General features: G+C 39.8%; 1 protein-coding gene across 8 annotated transcripts in view; it reads right to left on the reverse strand.

Annotated features, from left to right (window-relative positions):
- The window catches only part of Fxr1 (FMR1 autosomal homolog 1), a 73,206-nt gene extending 53,993 nt beyond the window's left edge, over positions 1 to 19,213 (reverse strand). For 2 of the 8 annotated variants that reach the window (XM_076867780.2, XM_076867784.1), the window contains exon 1: positions 18,987 to 19,210. In XM_076867780.2, coding sequence (XP_076723895.1) covers positions 18,987 to 19,037 — 51 coding nt within the window. In that variant the 5' untranslated portion in view covers positions 19,038 to 19,210. Of the gene's footprint in view, positions 1 to 18,986 lie in introns of all 8 variants that reach the window. The other 6 variants (XM_076867783.2, XM_076867781.2, XM_076867779.2 and 3 more) reach the window with 5 other exon arrangements.
- Positions 19,214 to 19,728: the final 515 nt, after the last annotated feature.

Here is a 19,728-nt window from a genome sequence, read left to right on the forward strand (position 1 = left end):
TCCCACTAAAATGTTAAGGGAGCATATGCACTCTGTTAGGGGAGTGTATGTATTCTAGAGAAAAATAAAGTAAAATCTACCTTGTTATTTTAAAGGCACTGAAATTGGAAACGAAAGGCAGGTACATATCAAGCACAAATGCTTACTTTAATACTACAATAATTACCAGGTTTTGTGACACTCACCTGTAATCCCAGCTATTCAGGAGGCTGAGGCACAAGCATTGCAAACAAATTCAAAGCCAGCCTCAGCAACTAACTTGGTGAGGCCCTAAGCAATTTAGCAAGACCCCGTCTCAAAATTTAAAAAGGACTGGCTGGCGATGTGGTTGAGAGTAGGAAGATGAGAGCCTTACAGTGGCATGCACCTGTAATCCCAGCTACTCAAAAGACTGAGAGAAGAGTATCAAAAATTCAAGGCTAGCCTTAGCAATTTCATAAGACCTTTTTCAAAATAAAATAAAATAAAAAGGGCTAAGAATGTAGGTTGGTGGTAGAGTGCCCCTGGGTTCAATCTCCAGTCCAGGCCGGGAAGGGGGAAAAAAACGTGCTGAAAGACTGCACTGGCCCAAGCTCTGTGGTGCACAACTGTAATCCCAGCAACTGGAGAAGCTAAAGGCAGGAGGATCTGGAGATCAGCTTCAGCAACTTAGGAGACCCTCATCAACTTATCAAGACTGTCTCAAAAAATAACAAGGACTGAGATGGAGTTCAGTGGTAAAAGCACTCCATGGAATAAACTGCCAATATTCCCTGTCAAAAAAAAAAGTTGAAAGATTGATATTTTAAATGTGGCCAAAATCAGAAAAAAATAAATTATGGACCTGACTGAAAGTTACCTAATGACACTATATTATGATAGACAAATTTTTACTTATGAACCTTCCAAGCCCCTTATTTTCAAGAAAAGAAAAATTACAACATGGGTATCTACATAACCCCTATATTTCATACCCCAGTTTATAAATACCAGTTCAAAAATCTCATCTTTCTGCAGCTCTTTCCATCATTATGAACCAGATGACAAGATTTAAGTCCAGCAGTGGAGGTAGTAGTGACACATACTTCTGATTCCAGCTTGGGGAGACTAAGGAAAGTGGATTCCAAATTCAAGGCTAGCGTGGGCAACCTAGGGAGATCCAATCTCAATATAATATTAAAAAGGAAAAAAAAAAAAAAAGATTTACTCTGGAAGCAATATTCATCAGGAGAAAACTGGTACCTTTTATAGTTCCAGAACAAAACGTCAAAATCTAGTTCCCAACTGGAAAATCAGTTATGTCCAAGACATGGGCTTTAGTTTAAAAGAAAGTTATTGCTTAAAAAACACAACAACATCAGAGGCCTTTAGTAATGGCTTAAGAAATCTTAAGCAGAGATCCATAAATCCTTTGGAGACCATTCTACTAAACCCATTACAAACATCATCCTCACCCAGAAAAATTCCTTTGAATATTAACCACCACTGCAAAAGAAAAAGGGGAAAAGAATAAAAACCACCAATGCATTCCTATTACACAATTTACAACACTAAACTCCTTATAAAAGGAAAACAAACTTAAAAACCTGAATACTCCGCAAATGACCATAAACTGTAATCAAGATCTCAAGAGCTTGAATCCACACAGTGAAACTTAGAATGAAAAGCAAAGTCCAGAACCAAAAATACAAGATTTGTAGTCCAAAGTGTCAAATGCTATATTTCATTTTTTTTTCCCCCAAACAGACCTGGGAGCCAAAACCAGGCCCCCATGCACTCTAGCACCCAGTGTGCTTAAATTTCAAAATTGTCAGAGAAACAGATTGCAAAACAAACTACTAACAGCAAAAGAAAAGCTAGGAGAAACAGTAGCATCTTTCTAAATGGAGGTCAGGAACCATTCCTCAGTGCAGTCATTAACTTTTTGATAATTCCACTCACAAAAGTAAAACCGAGAGGAGTGGAGTAGCACATTCCTGAAATTCCCGGCATCTTGGGAGGGTCAGACAGGAGGATCCCAAGTACAAAGCCAGCCTCTACAATTTGGCAAGGCTCTAAGTAACTTCCTGAGATCCATCCTGTCTCTATATAAATAAAATAGAGTAAATAAAACCTATTAAAAATTTTCATGGTTTAAAAAGAATTTTTTTATCATGATTTAAAAACAATTTTTTTCATGGTAAAAAAAAGAGATGTCAAGGATCTAAGCCTCCAGTTCACACTTATTCTCCTGAACAAGCAAAGAAACTATCAGATTCACAATACTGCTTCCTTCACACTTGACAAAGAATTCTTATGGTACAATTCAAGTAATACTAGTTTTAAGAGTTGTATCAAAATTTTTCTCTTTTGTTTTTTGCCATGGATTACTGGAATTAAAGAAACATTTTTCTCTAAGATTTGACACCACAGTCAAAAATAATTTCACACTTTTTATTCTTTCTCCAAAGTGTTAAAAATGTTGCTTAGTATTGCCTGAAATCCCAACAACTCAATAGGCTGAGGCAAGAGGATCCAAAATCTGAGGCCAACCTTGACTCTTTAGCAAGACCCTGTTTCAAAAATATATATAAACAAACAAACAAACAAATAAATAAATGGCTGGGGTGCAGCTCAGTAGAAAAACATATTCACCTGGGCGAGATCTTGAATTCATATTAACACCCCATCACAAACAACCAAAAATAAGTAGCAGTTGATAGTTTAGTTCCTAAAGCAAACTTGAGATAAAAAACTGTATTTCTGAAAATAAACTCTTATTAAATTCTGCTCTACTAGAGACACTGGGCTCAGTTTGTTAGATGCTATAGATATAGAGCCTTTCTTCTATTCGTTCTCCCCCAACACATAAGTTGAAGATTATTGTTGAGAATAAATCTCATTAAAAAGATACAGCCTAGGAAAAAGGAAGTTACTGGCATGTTTAACACAAAATTTACCACCTCAGGTTTCTGTTTTTCAACAACTGTCACAACGATTATCACTTGCTATCCCCTGATTATCATTTTACTTACTGGTTCATTCTCTGGCCCAGTCTACCTTCCCAGCTCAAATTCTAATGATTAAAATCTCAGAAATCAGGATGCTTCTTACAGTTGAGGGCAATTTTAGAATAGCTGATATCCACATGGCAGTCAGGATATGCTCAAACTTTGTTTGCATGCAATTTTTCTGTAATACTTGATGAAAACCCCTTGACTTCAGTCAATAAACCAATGAAGAATCATTTTAGGAAGGACTGGCATTTCTTATCAAGAAGGTGGGTCTGTTAACACCTTCTGATACCTTACAGTGTAGATGTCAATTCTTGGAAAAAAACAAACCCTGGAAATCCACGAGTTTTGTTTTGTTTCGGGGGAGGGGGTTTACAAGGTAGTAGAATCCAGGGGATGCTTAACCACTGAGCAATACCCCAACCCTTTTTGAGAGAGGATCAGTAAGTTACTTAAGGTCTAAACTAAATTGCTGATACTGCCCTCAAACTTGTGATCCTGTCTCAGCTTCCGGAGTCACTGGGATTTTGGCAGGCGCCACTGTGCCCAATGAGGAGAGAGCACTTTTAAAGTATGCTTTGCAGCATCAATCCACTCCATGACACTCAGAAAGATATGCTGAGAACAAACATCTTAATGTGAAGATGTTTTGACCATTTTTTTTTTCCCTTTGGTTGAGGGGATATACCAGGAAATGAACCCAGGGACATGACCACTGGCCACATCTCTAGCCCTATTTTGTATTTTATTTACAGACAGGGTTCTCACTGTTGCTCAGCACTTTGCATCGCTGAGGCTGGCCTTGAACTCCCAATCATCCTGCCTCAGCCTCCAGAGCTACTGGGATTACAATCGTGTTCCACCGTGCCCAGCTTGACCAATTTTATTTTCCATCCATTTCCCATTTTATGCATGCAAGTGTTTAAAGGAGACCTCTAAAGTATACATAATAATACTAAGAGAGTCCTGGGTTCAGTAGTGCATGCCTGTAATCCAGCAACTTGGGAGGCTGAGACAGAAGCATCTTAGACTCTGTCTCAAAATAAAAAGGGCTATGATGTGGCTCAGTGGTAAAGCACCCCTGGGTTAAATAGCTATACCCACCAAAAAAAAAATTAAAATATAAAATCATAACTCATTAATTAGCAACAGTGCCTCTTACAACTGATGACATTTTAGGTACAAAGAAGCTGCATAGATCTATCACTAATTTTCCAAATATTTATGCAGGAAAAATTTATTACCTGGACTCTAACTCAACTTCCAACAATTTAAACATCTCTAGCTTTGGTTTACTGACACCTCACATCAATGTGTCCACCATCAGAACATCACGTTTCCCAGTTTTATACCCTTACACGTATGGTCCCAGCCTCAGCATTTTAGCAAAGTCCTAAGCAACCTAATGAGACCCTGTCTCTAAATAAAATATAAAAAGGGTTGGGGGTGTGGTTCAGTGATTAAGTGCCCCTGGGTTCAATCCCCAGTACCCCAATTAAAAAAAAAAAATCTGAATACAGCAAAAGTCTATATTATTTTTGCAATCTATTATTTATATTTATTTTGAACACATGGGTGCTCTATCACTGAGCTAGATCCCCAGCTCCCCTTTTTTTAAATTTATTTTACTCTGAGACAATGTCTAAATTACTAGGGTTGGCCTTGAACTTGTGATCCTTCTGCCCAAACCTCCTGAGTCACTAAAATTACAGGCTTGTGCCACCATGTCCAGCTGCAATCTTTTATAACCAGGGTTCTAATACAGCACAATATAATAAGGCATCCACTATTGTATAATGAGTTAATTTCTCTCTCATGCATGGTATTACCTCTGTGCCAAGGTTGAGAGAATTTAGAAAATATTGTTTCTGGTGTTTTATAATTCAGTCTGAGAAAACTCAAGACTGAAAAAGTCTTACTGTCTCCAAGATCTGGGTAATCATTATTATCCAGGCAACTTCAGTTGAAGCTGCTTAAGCTGTGGTACTCTTATGTACTCAAAAGTATGCCAAGAATACTTAATACTACTCCCTCTTTCCTTAAAATATCTTGAGAGATTATCTCCCTTAACTCTTTTATGTTAAGTAATTGAAATAATTCATAATAAAGTAAATATTTTATGTTCCTGGACTGTTTGCACAGTTAAATACAAAAAATAAAAATAGTCCTTATAAGAGCAAGGGAAAAACACTTCACCAAATGATGACATCAAAATATAGCAGTTTCACTGATAAGATTTAAGTCTCATATCCATTACTTAATATGTGGTAGATAAAATAAGACTCAAAGCAATAAAGTAAATAAGACTCCTAACTAGTTTATTTGTCAAAAGGCAAATCACAATGTTCCCTCTTTAAGGTCTCTATGATAGTCTTCTCAGAGCATCCCCAGAACTCTCTGGAGCAATTCTCAGCAGGGTTTATCAATACAGAATGGAATCAGCCCCCCTGGATGCCAGATGTCATCCTTTCATCCTGATTGTAGAAGTTAGGGATAGATGAGTAAAGAAGGAAGTACCTAATTCAATTCTTACATGTGCATCAACCCGCCCCCAAAAGAAACTTTTCATAGGTGAATTACTATTTAATACTTGGTGCTAGCACAACTGCCCATCTATCTATATGAATACTCAAAAACAGTTTTTGTTCTTTGCAGTGCTAAGGATTGAACCCAGGGACCAGGAATGTTTTATCATTGAGCTACACCCCCACTCCCCTCCCTTTCTTTAAGAACTGGGAACTGAACCCAGGGCCTTGTGCATGCCAGGCAAGTGTTCTACCAGCTATATATCCCCAGATCTTTTTTATTTTTTGAGACAGGGTCTTACAAAGTTGTCCAGGCTAGCTTTGAACTTATAGTTCTTCTGCCTCAGCCTCCAGAGTCACCAAGATAACACACAAGTACCACACTGTACCTAGCAAAAATATTTCTTGATGTAGTAAATATTTCAATGTAAAAATAATTAAAACACTACAAAATAACCTAAGAAATTCTATGTATAACTAAGAAATTCTATGTATAATCAGTGCACAAGCTGTTTTAACTAGGATTGCTTTAAAGGGAGAAAAACATAAAAAAAAATAAAAACTTTTCTATGTCCAGGAATTCCATCAAGAAGACCGGAAAGGGGACACCAGAATTAAGTCACAGGTTAAGTCAAAGGCTTAATGTCCAATATACAAAAGGATCTCAAAAAATGACAAAAGGGTACCTCAACAGAAAAATAGGCAAAAGTAGTTTGTCAACATTTACTAGTAGTGGTTTTTTAAGTTCTCCACCAAGCTTTCCTATTCTTTGAAATCTAATGGAAACAGATATGCAGAGTGACCAAAAAAAAGACAATGAAATTACTATAAACTTGGGAATGGTTGAATTTGATATTCTTATGAAAATTATGTAACAACTACAAATAAATCACACTACACATGAAAATAATTTGCAAATTACTCCATTTTTATGGAACATGCTGAAAAGTTGTATTATGGGGCTGTACTAGGGGTTAAACCCAGGCGGGGGGGGGGGGGGGCTTAACAACTGAGCGATAACATCGCCAGCCCTTTTTATTTTTTAATTTGAGAAAGGGTCTCCCCAAGTAGCTTAGGGCCTCATTAAGTTGCTGAAACTGTTTTTGAACTTGCTATCCTACTGCTTCAGATTCCTGAGCCACTGGGATCATATGTGTGCCACCACACCTGGCATACATTTGTATCTGAACATATTAGAGTCTATGAACATGGAGAGAAATCTGAAATAACGTGTACTGGGGTATAAAACAAAGAGTACCTGAAACTGAAGGGAGAGAGATCAAGCCACGGATAGTGGGGTGGGTGGGGTGAGGGGAAAATTGAGCTTATGTATCATACCTATGTATGTCTATAAAAATCAATGTATTTGTGAATACATAAATTTTTTTTTTTTTTTTTAGAAACAGTTGAGAATGTTAGCCGAGCTTGGTGGCATGTGTCTGTAATCCCAGAGGCTCAGGAGGCTGAAGTGGGAGGACAGCAAGTTCAAACCCTAGTGAGACACTAAAGGTGAGGAATTTAACAGTCCCCATAGTCCCCTTGAAAAGGATGAGAGGTAGGCCCTTGAGCCTGACAACATGCATACAGTTTAAAAAGAGACGTATCTTTAATACTTTTTGTCAACCAGCACTTGTTCCATATAGCACATATGTATACACATACATCACGACACTCTGGATTACAAGTTTTATACCTCTAATGATCTCATATCTACAATTTTATTAAGAAACCTTTTACATGTTCACAAGACTTTTTTTTTTTTTTTTTTTGGTACCAGAGATTGAATGTAGGAATGCTTAACCACCAAGCCACATCCCCAGCCCCTTTTTTTATATTTTATTAAAGACAGGGTCTCACTGAGTTGCTGAGACTGGGTTTGATCTCTGGATCCTCCTGCCACAGCCTCCCGAGTTGCTGGGATTACAGGTGTGCACCACCATGCCCATTACTAAAAGATCTTCATTGCAATTCAAAACCAATAAAAAGCACCATTTATTACTGACTATTACTGCAATGAAAAAAATTTCTTAGGGCTGGAGATATAGTTCAGTTGGTAGAATGCTTGCCTCACATGTACCAAGGCTCTGGGTTCAATCCCCAGCAACACACATACACACATACACATACACACACACACACACACACACACACACAAAAAATCTCTCATTCAGGCAAAGGCATGCTTCCAGTTCCAGCTGATCGAGAGGCTGAGGCAGGAGAATCAATCATTGAGCCCAGTGTTCAAGACAAGACTGGGCAATATGGCAGTCCCATGGGGGGAGGGGTCCTTGCCAAGGTAGCACACACCTGTTAACCCTGTGACTCAGGAGGTTGAGGCAGGAGGATCATAAAAAGTTCAAAGCCACCCTTGGCAACTTAACGAGGCCCTGCCTCAAAATACAAAATAAAAAGGGTTGGGGATGTAGTGCAGTGTTAAGAGCCCTTGGGTTCAATCCCCAATACTAAAAATAAAATTTTTAAAAATTAAAAAAATGAAGGTCCCTGACTTCAATGCCAGGTAACCCACCCCCCATTCAACTATAAAGAACATTTTTTTGGTTAACATTTTTTATTTTTTTCATACCATGAATTGAGCCCAGGGGTGCTTTACCACTGAGTCACATCCCCAGCCCATTTATAAATATTGAGACAGAGTCTGCTGCTTAGGGCCTCATTAAATTGCTAAGGTTGACTGTGAACTTGCAATTCTACTGCTTCAGGTTCCCAAACCCCTGGGATTACAGGTGTGGGTCACCACACCCATCAGAAACATATTTTTAAACAATTATATAGCTAAATCTACAAAACAAAAATTATTTCAAATCAATGGACATTTATTCTGATGAACACATGTTCTACAAGTAGTCTGCAAATTTACTAACTATATTATAAATTACAAAATTACTGCATCCTTATGGACTAAGTTCTAATACAGAAAAAATTATTGCAAACAAGCCGTTAGCATTCATTAACACTGAGTTTTGAACTATTCTGAATAGAAGAACAGAGGGCAATAAGAATGTGAAGATTGCATAATACATAATATCTACTACTTCTTCATACTAGTAATGTTCTTGACTTAATAACAAACTATTTAACAGTTCTTTTTTGTTTTGGTACTGAAGACTGAACCTAGGGCCAGTTTACCACTGAGTTACATCCCAGACCTTTTTATTTTTTTAAGACAGAGTCTAAATTACTGAACATCTTGCTAAATTACTGAGTTGGCCTCAAACTTGGGATCCTCCCGTCTCAGCCTCCCCCATCACTGGGATTATAGACATGTACACCACCATATTTACTCTAACATTTCTTCTTTAAAATGGAATAATTTTGTTTCCAAATGGCCACCCATAGCTATTACAACATTACAGTTGCAAAGAGTTGAGGTTCCATTTACTTAGTCTCCAAGTGTGTATAAAGTTCTGTAACAAACATCTGAAAGTGACCAGGATCAGTACCCCTAAAAAAGCTATTTAAGTTCAGTTTGAGCCAAAATTGTTGAGGATATAGTTTTGTGCATACATAAGGTTACTAAGATCACACAACAATTAGTGTCCAGAGCTAAGATTAATTCATTTGTTCATTCAAATATATAAATGAACTTGTGTTCATTTAGCACAAAGGCTACTTTGTGCTAAATGAACACAAGTTATTACAAAACTTAAATCTTTAAAATAATGTGAAATACTATAACAAAGTTAAAAAGGGAAAAACAATTTATTTATGATTAATCAGCCAGATTAAGAAAGGGGGTGGATGGAAACGTGAGTAATATGCCCCATGATCCTTAAAATTAAAATTATCTCCCCATCCCCACCCCCTCCCAGGAACTGAGGATTGAATCAAGGGGTGCTTTATCACTGAGTTAAGTTCCCATTTTTTTTTTTTTTTTTTTTTGAGACAGGGTCTCACTAAGTTGCTGAAGCTGGACATGAACCTACAATACTCCTTCCTCAGTCTCCTCCTGAGTAGCTGGGATTACAGTCATACACCACCATGCCCAGCCTGATCCTTAAAATATATTGAACAAGTACACATATTCTTTTTGCCAACAATAACTACTTACTTCATCAGGGAGACTTCTTTACTCATCCTCCCAAAATAGATGAGTGAAAAATGCTGAGGCTAGATAATGAGATAAGCTAAAACAATTGATACAAGTTATCTTGTTTTAAACAATGAGAAATGGGGACAGAAATCTGCTATTAAATAAGCTTGAGATTTAATTTTACTATGTCTTTAAGCTTCTTTAAGGACAAATATGATGAAACTGCTATACGTGTACATGTTATACATGAACCTATGTATATTACATAGGTAGGTATACATCTAATGTTCAGATTAACAAAGCAATGTCTGGCTCATATTAATTTTGCTTTGTTCCAGCTACTCTTTTCAAAATTTGGTCCCAGAGAAGCCATCAGTAACAATCTTCCTATTTATTAGCCAACCTTAAAGGAAAAACTCTTCTCAATCCTTTTGTTATTCAAAAATACTAAGTGGCAAAATTATTGAGAGATGACACCTCACTGGGCTGGGTATGTGGCTCAGTGGTACAGCGTTTGCCTGGCATGGATAAGGGCCTGGGTTCAATTTCCAGCACAAGGGGGGAGGGGGTGGAGACAGACATGACATTAAAAAAATTACTTGAGGCCAAGTGCCATGGCACATACCTACAAACCAAGGGACTCCAAAGGCTGAAGCAGGACAACTGCAGAGGTGCTAAGCAAATGAGACCTTGTCTCAAAAAAGGGCTGAGAATGTAGCTCAATGGTTAAATCCTCCTCCCAGCCAAAATTACTTGAAAGCAGGGGTGAAGCTCAGTAGTAGAGCATTTATATAACAAAGCTAAAATTAATTTTAATATATTTTAACCTAATATATCTAAAATAGTATAATATATCAGTATTTAAAAATTATTAAGGGACTGGGTGTATGATACAGGTTGGCCTTGGGCTCAACCATATCACTGAAACTAAAATGTCTGAGATATTTTATATTATTTTTCCAATTACATCAATTCAGAGTAGCATATTTCGGCTCAGTGTCTATCGGTTATCATAAAAGAAAAAGCACATTCCTGTAAACCGACAATACCTTAAATTATTCTTGGGGAATCATCTCAATTCAATCCTAACTCCTGCTACATTAATTAGTAACAATTTAGCAAACCACATATATGTACTTCAAAAAGAATCACATCCTAATGGTTAAGGAGATAATCTGTGGAGTTAAGGATCAGAGTTTGATATTATGGAGCTGGACTCAGCCTCAATACCCTCAAATGACTATAACTAGAACTAAATAACTGTAGATGAATGAACTAAATAAGAAATGCACATGTACTTACACATAGTCTAACAAGTAGTCTGGGTGGCTTGATAAACAGCTCTTAATGTTCTGCTTCATACTGCAGATGAAAAACTCAAGGTCTCACAACTAGCAATTACAAAAATTAGGGTTCAATCATGGAATGCATATTGCCCTTTGGGGGAGGGACTAATTTGCTACATTTGGGAGGTAGGGTGATTGGGATTGAACCCAGGGATGTTTCACCACTGAGCTACATCCCCGTCCTTTATTTAGTTTTACTTTTTGAGACAACTAAGTTGCCCAGGCTGGCCTTGAATTTTCAGTTCTCCTCCCTCACTCAGCCTCCTAACTGGTTGAGATTACAGGTGTGCTACACCACCCTGTCCAGCTAATTTGCTATATTCTTACCACTGTGCTAGAGAACTCAAGTTATAAAATCAAGTCAATTGTCTGCCCTTATCTTCTTAAAATATTATGTTTACTACCTAAGATTTCCTTTAAAGAACTTCAGAAGTGAAAACCTTAACCAGGCACAACGGCACACACGCGTAATTCCAGTGGCTCAGAAGGCTGCGACAGGAGGATAGCAAATTCAAGGCCAGCCTCAGCAACTTAGCAAGGCCCTAAGCAACTCAATAAGACCCTGTCTCTAGAGAAAATACAAAAAAAGGAGATGGCAAAGTGGCCCACTGGTTAAGTGCCCCTGGGTTCAAAAAGTTGGGTACAAAAGAAAAAGGTGAAAGACTTAAAGTTAAATGCCATTTCAGTTACAGTGTAATTTTGGATAGGTTACTTCCTCACTTTTGAGTTTCCTAATGTGTAAAATAGGATCAAGACATACCTCATGGAGTTCTGAATATGCAGGAAATGCACGTGAAATGTATATACAGTATCTGGTATAAGTAACATGTCCTCTCCTTAAACTATTTATAAAAGGCACACAAATACATGACACAGAAAATACACAGGCGCATTAAATACAAATATGAAAAAAACTGTTTTCTGGTCATATAGAGAGCCCTTGATGATACATCTCATCACAGATATGGGTAGGTTTTCTTTTAACTTTTGTTTTCAAACTGTTCCATAATTATGTATAGAACTTATGTAAACAGCTTTACAAGAAACTCAAAACATTTAACTTTTAAAAATTGTGGTCAACACCAGCTAAGTGGTGAAGATACCAGGCTTCTATCCCCCTACCCCAACGAAGAACAACATGCTGCTGCACTCATGAATAAAAATAAAAACGGCTGTGATCATTTAATTTCACTTAGGAAAATCTTAGTTCCTTAACACTTATAAAAAACATTATTTTATATTTGTACAACTTAAAATCACTCATATATCTGACATTTCTTATTTAACAGAGAACCCTTACATTAAGATAGCCCCTATTGCCACACCTGCCTGTAATCCCAGTGGTTCCGGTGGTGGAGGCAGGAGGATCTAGAGTTCAAAGCCAGCCTCAGCACTTTATTGAGGTGCTAAGCATCTCAGTGAGACTGTCTCTAATAAAATGCAAAACAGAGCTAAGAATGTGGCTCAATGATCGAGTGCCCCTGAGTTCAATCCCCAGTACCCCCCACAAAAAAAGACACCCCCTATCTTTTCTTCAATTATTAATATCCCCAAAACAATCAACCAACAAGATTTTTGTGCCCCCCTTTTTTGGGGGGTAGGGGTACTGGGGCTTTAACCCAGGAATGCTTTCCAATGAGCTACATTCCCAGTCCTTTTTCTTATTTTGAGAGAGGGTCTTGCTAATTTGTTCAGCACACACCCCCACACTAAGTTGCTGAAGCTGGCCTTAAATTTTTAATCCTCATGCCCAAGTCACTAGGATTTCAAGCATGCACCATCATGCCAGGCAAAAATATTTTGTTCTACCTGAAAAGCCAGTATATACTCAAAACACAACTCCTCTACTATACTTCTAGCCTTCATTAGTAGAGATAATATACCTCCAGCATAATTCAGCTATTACTCTCAAATTGCACTCAATATTAAAATAACTAAAAGAATAAGGAAATTGGGGCTGGGAATGTGGCTCAAGCGGTAGCGCGCTCGCCTAGCATGTGTGCGGCCCGGGTTCAATCCTCAGCACCACAAAGATGTTGTGTCCACTGAAAACCAAAAATATATAAATAAATAAATAAAAATAAGGAAATTAATTATGCACATAATACTTTGAGATTTGTTTTGTAGTAAGTCAATTATACAGTTAAAGCAGAAATCCCAGAGCTCTGAAGTAATTAATTCTATCTTCTACAGAGAAGTGAAGAAATTTAATTTATCTTGGAGATTACACATTTTCTTGGAATACCATGTTAACTTTACATGAGTCAGAAACTAAGTGACTTTTTTTGGTACTCAGGTTTGCACCCAAAGACACTTTACCACTGAGCCACACATCATGAGATCATTTGTGTGTTTTATATAGAGACAGTCTCACTGAATTGCTTAGGGGTTCACTAAATTGCTGAAGCTGGCTTTGAACTTGCAATTTTCCAGTCTCAGCCTCCCAAGTCACAGAGCCTGGTGTGACTTTAATATTTATTTAAAATTATATGCAGGAATGGGGATGTACCTCAGAAATAGACCATGTGCTTGGCATGTGCAAAGTCCTGGGTTCAATCACCAGCACCCCCAAAAAAGTAAATTATATTCAGTCTAAGACTATACCATGCAATGTTATTACAAAGTTTAGAATCACAGGACATAGTAGCATGTACTTGTAGCACTTGTAGTTCCAGCTACCCAAGAGGCATAAGGACCGCTGGATCCTAAGAATTCCAGAACAGCCTGGACAACATGGTGAGACCCCATTATCTATCTGTCTGTCGGTCTGTCTGTCTCTCTCTCTCTCCATATATATATATATATATATATATACACACACACGTATACACACACACACACACACACACACACACACCCCTTCCTCCCTCCACCTCACACACAGAGCTTAACATCATATGCATCAGCTAAAAAGCATGTTAAGGGCTAGGGTTACAACTCATCAATGGAGCACTTGCCTGGCACATATGAGGCACTGGGTTCAATCCTCAGCACCACATACAAATAAATAAAATAAAGGTATTGTAAATATACATATATATTTTTAAAAAACATGTTAAGATGAAATGAACACAAGGTTTTTTATTGATAATGTTCTAAAATAAGATTGTGGCAATGGTTGTACAACTGTAAATACACTTAATCAGCATTTGATTATACAAGTGAATTTTATATAACATACATTTTCACAATGTCTCATAACCTTTTCCCTAAGATCAAGTACAGCATATACATTCTACCACAATAAAGCTTTCAAAAAAGATGTTTTAAATCTTCAATAATAAACCCTAACATGCTGCTCTCAGCTAGGAAAGTTACAAAAGTAGTTATATTCTTTAAAATTATATATCACCACTGTTTTCCATTCCTATAGATTTAATGGACTAGGGCTAGCTGGGAGTGGTAGCGCAAAGTTGTTGAGAACCACAGCAGAATGGCCGCTGGCATTTTGCCAGAAGTAATGGTTGAGAGGCGAGCCATTAAGATGATGATAATTAAGTTAAGCTGTGTATAACTGCTGTGACTGGATGATCATGAATTGAGACAGGCTATATATTCAATTGTATATAGACCCCTGCTGTCCACTTGGGTGCCCGCTCTTTGGAGTTCTCGCAGGGATTCCTGGGGAGTCCGTGTTGGTTGGTGAAGTTCCAGTGGAGGAGTTCTGGTTGGTGTGTGGGGTTCCTGAAAGGGCCATGGGTGGTGTTGGGGGGAGTTCCGAAATAAGTTTGTTCCTGCTTGAGTGGCTCATGGTTTGTGCCTAGCGAGGCTGCGGCACAAAGTAATCCCAGTAACTCTGAAAACTGAGCCAGGAGCACAAGTTCAAGGTCAACCTCAGCAACTTAATGAATTTTTAAGTAATTTAGCAAGACCCTGTCCAAAAATAAAAAGGACTGGGGGATATAGCTCAGTTAGTAGAGTGCTTGCCTCAAATGACAAGGCCCTGGGTTCAATACACAGCACCACAAAAAAAAAAAAAAAAAAGGGACTAGAGATGTAGCTCAGTGGTCAAGTGCTTCCAGTTTCAATCCCCAATACAAAAGTAAATTTATAGGGCTGCAAACAAATATTTCTAGAACTATTGATCCTCCGATAAGTAAAAATGCAACATACAGGACAATGATAGCATGCTATCATTTGTATAAATATTGTGGGGAGGGAAAGCCCATCATATTTTGTGTAAAATCTTCAAGGTCCATCTCATCACTGGTTCTAATTATTTTGTGAAATATTTGGGGAGTGGGGTAATGCTTGAGATTGAACCCAGGACCCTGTATGCTAGGCAAATGTTCTACCACTAAGCTATAATCTCAGACCCAAGCTCAATTCATGTAATCAGAATCTGCAGTGCACTGACACAAGGCATTACACTGACTACATACCTCAAGGCATGATTACACCTGTTCTTTGAAACTCTTCAACTACAATTTATACTTACAGTCAAGCATATATGTTATGTCCATGTATGTGGGGGCAAGGGGAGGGTAAGGAGGTGGGAAATTCAGTATCCACCACACACTAATAAATACTACTAGAAAGAAGGTTGTTGTACTGTATGTAAAAAAAAATAAATTCAGCTGGGCATGGTGGTGCATGCCTGTAATCCCAGCAATTTGGGAAGGTGAGGCAGTAAGGACATCACAAAGCCAGTCTCAGAAACTTAAGATACTCATTAGGTTAGTGAAACCCTGTGTCAAAATTAAAATTAAAATTAAAAGACTGGGGATATAGCTCAGTGGTAAAGTGAACCTAGGTTCAAACCCCAGCATTCTCTCAAAAAGTAAATTAACCTCAATTTAAAACTTCAATACTTTGGGAGGCTGAGAAAGAAAAATCACAGTTGGAAGCCAGCCTCAATAACTTAGGCAGGCTTTAAGCAGCTTAGAGAGAACCTGTCTCAAAAATTAAAGGGCTTTGTGCCGGACATTGTAATGAGGCACTCAAAAACTTAGAGACCCTGTCTCAAAGGGCGGGGAGCATAGATGCAGTAGCACATGCCTGTAATCCCAGCTACCTGGGAGGCTGAGGCAGGAGGATCACAAATTCAAAGCCATCCTCAGCAACTTAGTGAGGCCCCTCCAGTAACTCAGGCTGACCCTCCTTGTCTCAAAAGTAAAACAGAAAGGGCTAAGGATAGGCTCAGTGGTTAATCAACACCCCCCCCCCACACACACACACACACACACACCCAGTTTCAATTCCTGATAGGAAAAAAGTCTGGGGATGTAGCTCAACAAAGTTCACCTGGACTTAATCCCCAGCACCAAAAAATAAAAATTAAAAAAAAAAAAAAAAAAAAAGCTGGGCGCAGTGGCACATGCCAGTAATCCCAGCAGCTGGGGAGGCTGAGGCAGGAGGATTGCAGGTTCAAAGCCAGCCTCAGCAAAAGCAAGGTACTTAGCATCTCAATAAGGCCCTGTCTCTAAATACAAAATAGGGCTGGGCTTGTGGCTCAGTGCCCCTGAGTTCAATCCCCAGTATCCACATAAATAAATTCTGGGGGTGTAATTCAGTGGTAAAAATACCCCTGGATTCAAGCCCCAGTACAAAAAAAAAAAAGTTCAAGGCCAGCCTGGGCAATTTATCCAGACCCTGCCTCATAAACTAAAAAAAAAAAAAAAAGGAGGGGGGGGGTGGAGATGGAGCTCAATGTAGAGTGCCTGTCTAACTTTGTGAGGCCTTGGGATACTTCCCCAGCACCACAAAAAATATAGTTAAAAAATAAAACTTCAAGTGGCTAAAATTAATAAAATGCTGTGTATTAAGGCAATTTTTTCCAAGTGAGCAGTTCAATGCCATTGAAAATATTGGGGGCCAGTGAACTACTTCAAATCCCTGTTCTACACAAAGAGAGACTAGGAGATTTGCTCAGGGTACAGAGCTAGTTAATAGTAAGCTAAAGGGCAGATGCAGAAATCTCATCTGTTTACTTCAAATCCAGGGTTCTCTCCACTCCATCATTCTCATTCTTTCAGATTTTTTTTTAATTCTTTCTTTAAATTTTTTTTTAGTTGTAGATGGACACAATACCCTTATTTATTTTTATGTGGTGCAGAGGATCAAACCCAGTGCCCCAAGACATGCTAGGCAAGCACTTTACCACTGAGCCACAATCCTGTCCCTCTTTTTGAATTTCTTAAAGACTCCAGTTTCCATACAAGAGGATTATGACAGAATAAAACTCCACAGGTCTCAGTGAAAACTTACAGTACACAAATGTGGCTAAATGTGTCCTTCCCAAGCTTACCATTACCTCCTCAGTTGGTGAGATAAAATGGGTAAGGAATTAAATCTGAACAGATCTAAGCTGTAGATTTTTAGAGTTTGAGGGAGGGTCAATAACAAATCCTTCCAAATTCCAATATGGAATTTGATTGTGACTTGACTGGAAAAAAAAACATGACTATAAACAATATACTTATCATCTCATAAAAGGGGGGGGGGGGAAGAAATTGTACGGATTATCCACTACTGCTAAAAAGTGTTCTCCTACATGATGCAAAATAATTTGCTAATCACTTTGCTTTTCAACATGCAAAGAAAAATGCATACCGGTTACACAAAAACAGTATAAATAGAACTCCAACTTTACAAGGGGTGGGGGATGATGATGCACAATAATAATGCACCTTAACTAGAACAGTATGGTTAAGTCCATTCCTTGAGCCCCAGCTGTCTTTCAGAGAAGGAAATACTAATGTAACTAGTTACTCATCAATAGGTCATAATGAAGACACCTTTCAACAGGCAGTTTTTACTTTATGTTGACCATCGAAGGACATTTAAAACTAGAAACTTTTGAAGAGTCCTTAAGATGCAAACTGAGATTCCCCACTACGTGACAGTTAAGCCAAGTCCATAGAGCTTATCAGCAAAGAAAGATTAAGAAGAAACGCTGAAAATAATAAATCACCGCCACCATATAAAATCTCGTGGGATAAAAGATACACTGAAATGAAAATCTGTTGAGAAATTATTCTGCGTACGTATAACACTCGTGCGTTAGAAGAAGGCCCTTCATAAAAATAGCCAAGACTCTCAAACATTTGAGATGCTGGCTTAGTGAGATTGACAGACAACAGCTGGGCAGATTTTGTATTGATCTTGTAACATTCTGGCATGCTTTGGAAGAAAGGGAGAATCGAAGGAAGGAACCGTTTATTAAGGCAAAAATAAACTGGATTTTATTTTCAGCTGCGTGACCCCTTTCCCTCTTCACACTGGAAGCCCCCTAACAAATTACTCCAGATTCCCTCTTCCGTATCCCAGCCGGGATTCCAGGGTTATACACCTCCTTTCTCTCAAAGGAAACAAAAAGAACCTCGTGAAAACAAAACAAAACAAATAACCACCTTAGAGAAACTGCTATAAAGAAACTAGTCGCCTCTCCACTTGTCTCCCTAATTCATTTCACGTTTTAAATCTTCACAACTCTCTTTTCTTCCGTAATAGAGGGGGCTAGAGTAAGGCGCCGCCCAATTACCCAGGCCGCAAAAATAGCTCGACCCGCCACATTCAAGGTTTTCTACTTTTCTCTCTGGGATACCAGACCCCAAGTCGCTACCCCGCTTCCCCTTCAGACTCTTAAAGGCTCCAGAGCCCCAAACCCTAACAATACAAAGGTGAATTCCTGAGATTCCGCGAAGCACCCCCCGAGGGGGTGGGCAGAGCGCTCCCGCTCCGCCGGGTCGAGGGGCGGGGGAGCGGGTGTAAGCACACAATCCCACCGCCTCCTCTCACGGCTTCCCCACCTCCAGGGGCTCGGGCCTGTTCCCAGGGAGCTCCGAGCCACCCCGCAGCCCCGGGCTTCTCCTTGCCGGCCCGCCAAGGGCCTCACCGGCATCCAAGAAGGAGGCTCATGAACAGAAAAAAGCAAGAGGTGTCCGACGTGTTGTTTCTAAACATAACGGAGCCTGGGCCCCCAAGACCGTTAAACCGCGGGTGGAGGGGGGAGAAGCGAGGAACCCTGCGGCCTCTGGCGTTGGCCTGGCCGCCCTTCCGACCCCAAACTTCACTCTGTGGGATCACCAACCCTCCCTCAAACTCGCTCCAGCCCCCAGAAGACCCTACAAAGCGTCAAAAGGGTCAATACCTTGTAGAAAGCCCCGTTAGAGCCGCGAACCTCCACCGTCAGCTCCGCCATGTTGGAACCGCAAAGGCCGCTGGGAAGAGATTCTAGAAACTTTCCAACCAGAGGGGAGGAGGGGGGAGGGGCGTGAAGGAGGCGGGGGGAGGGGCGGGGAAAACAGGGAGGAGATTGGGATCCCCCGCCCCGCACCCCTGGGGTCTCAATGTACCGCCCCGACTCTCCCAGCGGGATCCCTCCGCTCCTTACATCACTCGCGGTGGGCTCCGCCCGCCGCCGCCTACGCCCAGTTCGCCTCCCGACACAATCGCCCGACCTTTGCTGACCCGCCCCTGAGTCCCCGCCCCCTGAGCCCGCTGCCTGCTCGGCTCAGTCGGTCGGCTCCTTCAGCCGCCGGCTTGTGCACTCGCAGACGAGGGTTCGGCCTCCTGCCCTTAAACTTCAAGGGCTAGCAGCTCCGGAGTGACTTGCTCACCTTCAGAAGAGTAACTTTGGTGACCACAATTGTCCGCTGAGGCATAAACGTGCATTCTATTATGCCCCAAATTTTTGCACCCTGTTTTTTGTTCCTAGCTTTTTGTTTTGGGTTTTTTTGTTTTTTGGTCTCCCGCCTCTCCGGTCCCTCCCCTCCCCCGACTCCGCCCCTTACTAGGGATTGAACCCAAGGGCGCTCTACCGCTGAGCTACAACGCCAACCCTTTTTATTTTTCATTTTGAGACAGGGTTTCCCTAAGTTACCCAAGCAAAT

The sequence above is a fragment of the Callospermophilus lateralis genome, chromosome 10 (genome assembly GCF_048772815.1).
Source record: "Callospermophilus lateralis isolate mCalLat2 chromosome 10, mCalLat2.hap1, whole genome shotgun sequence".
NCBI classification, from domain to species: Eukaryota; Metazoa; Chordata; class Mammalia; order Rodentia; family Sciuridae; genus Callospermophilus; species Callospermophilus lateralis.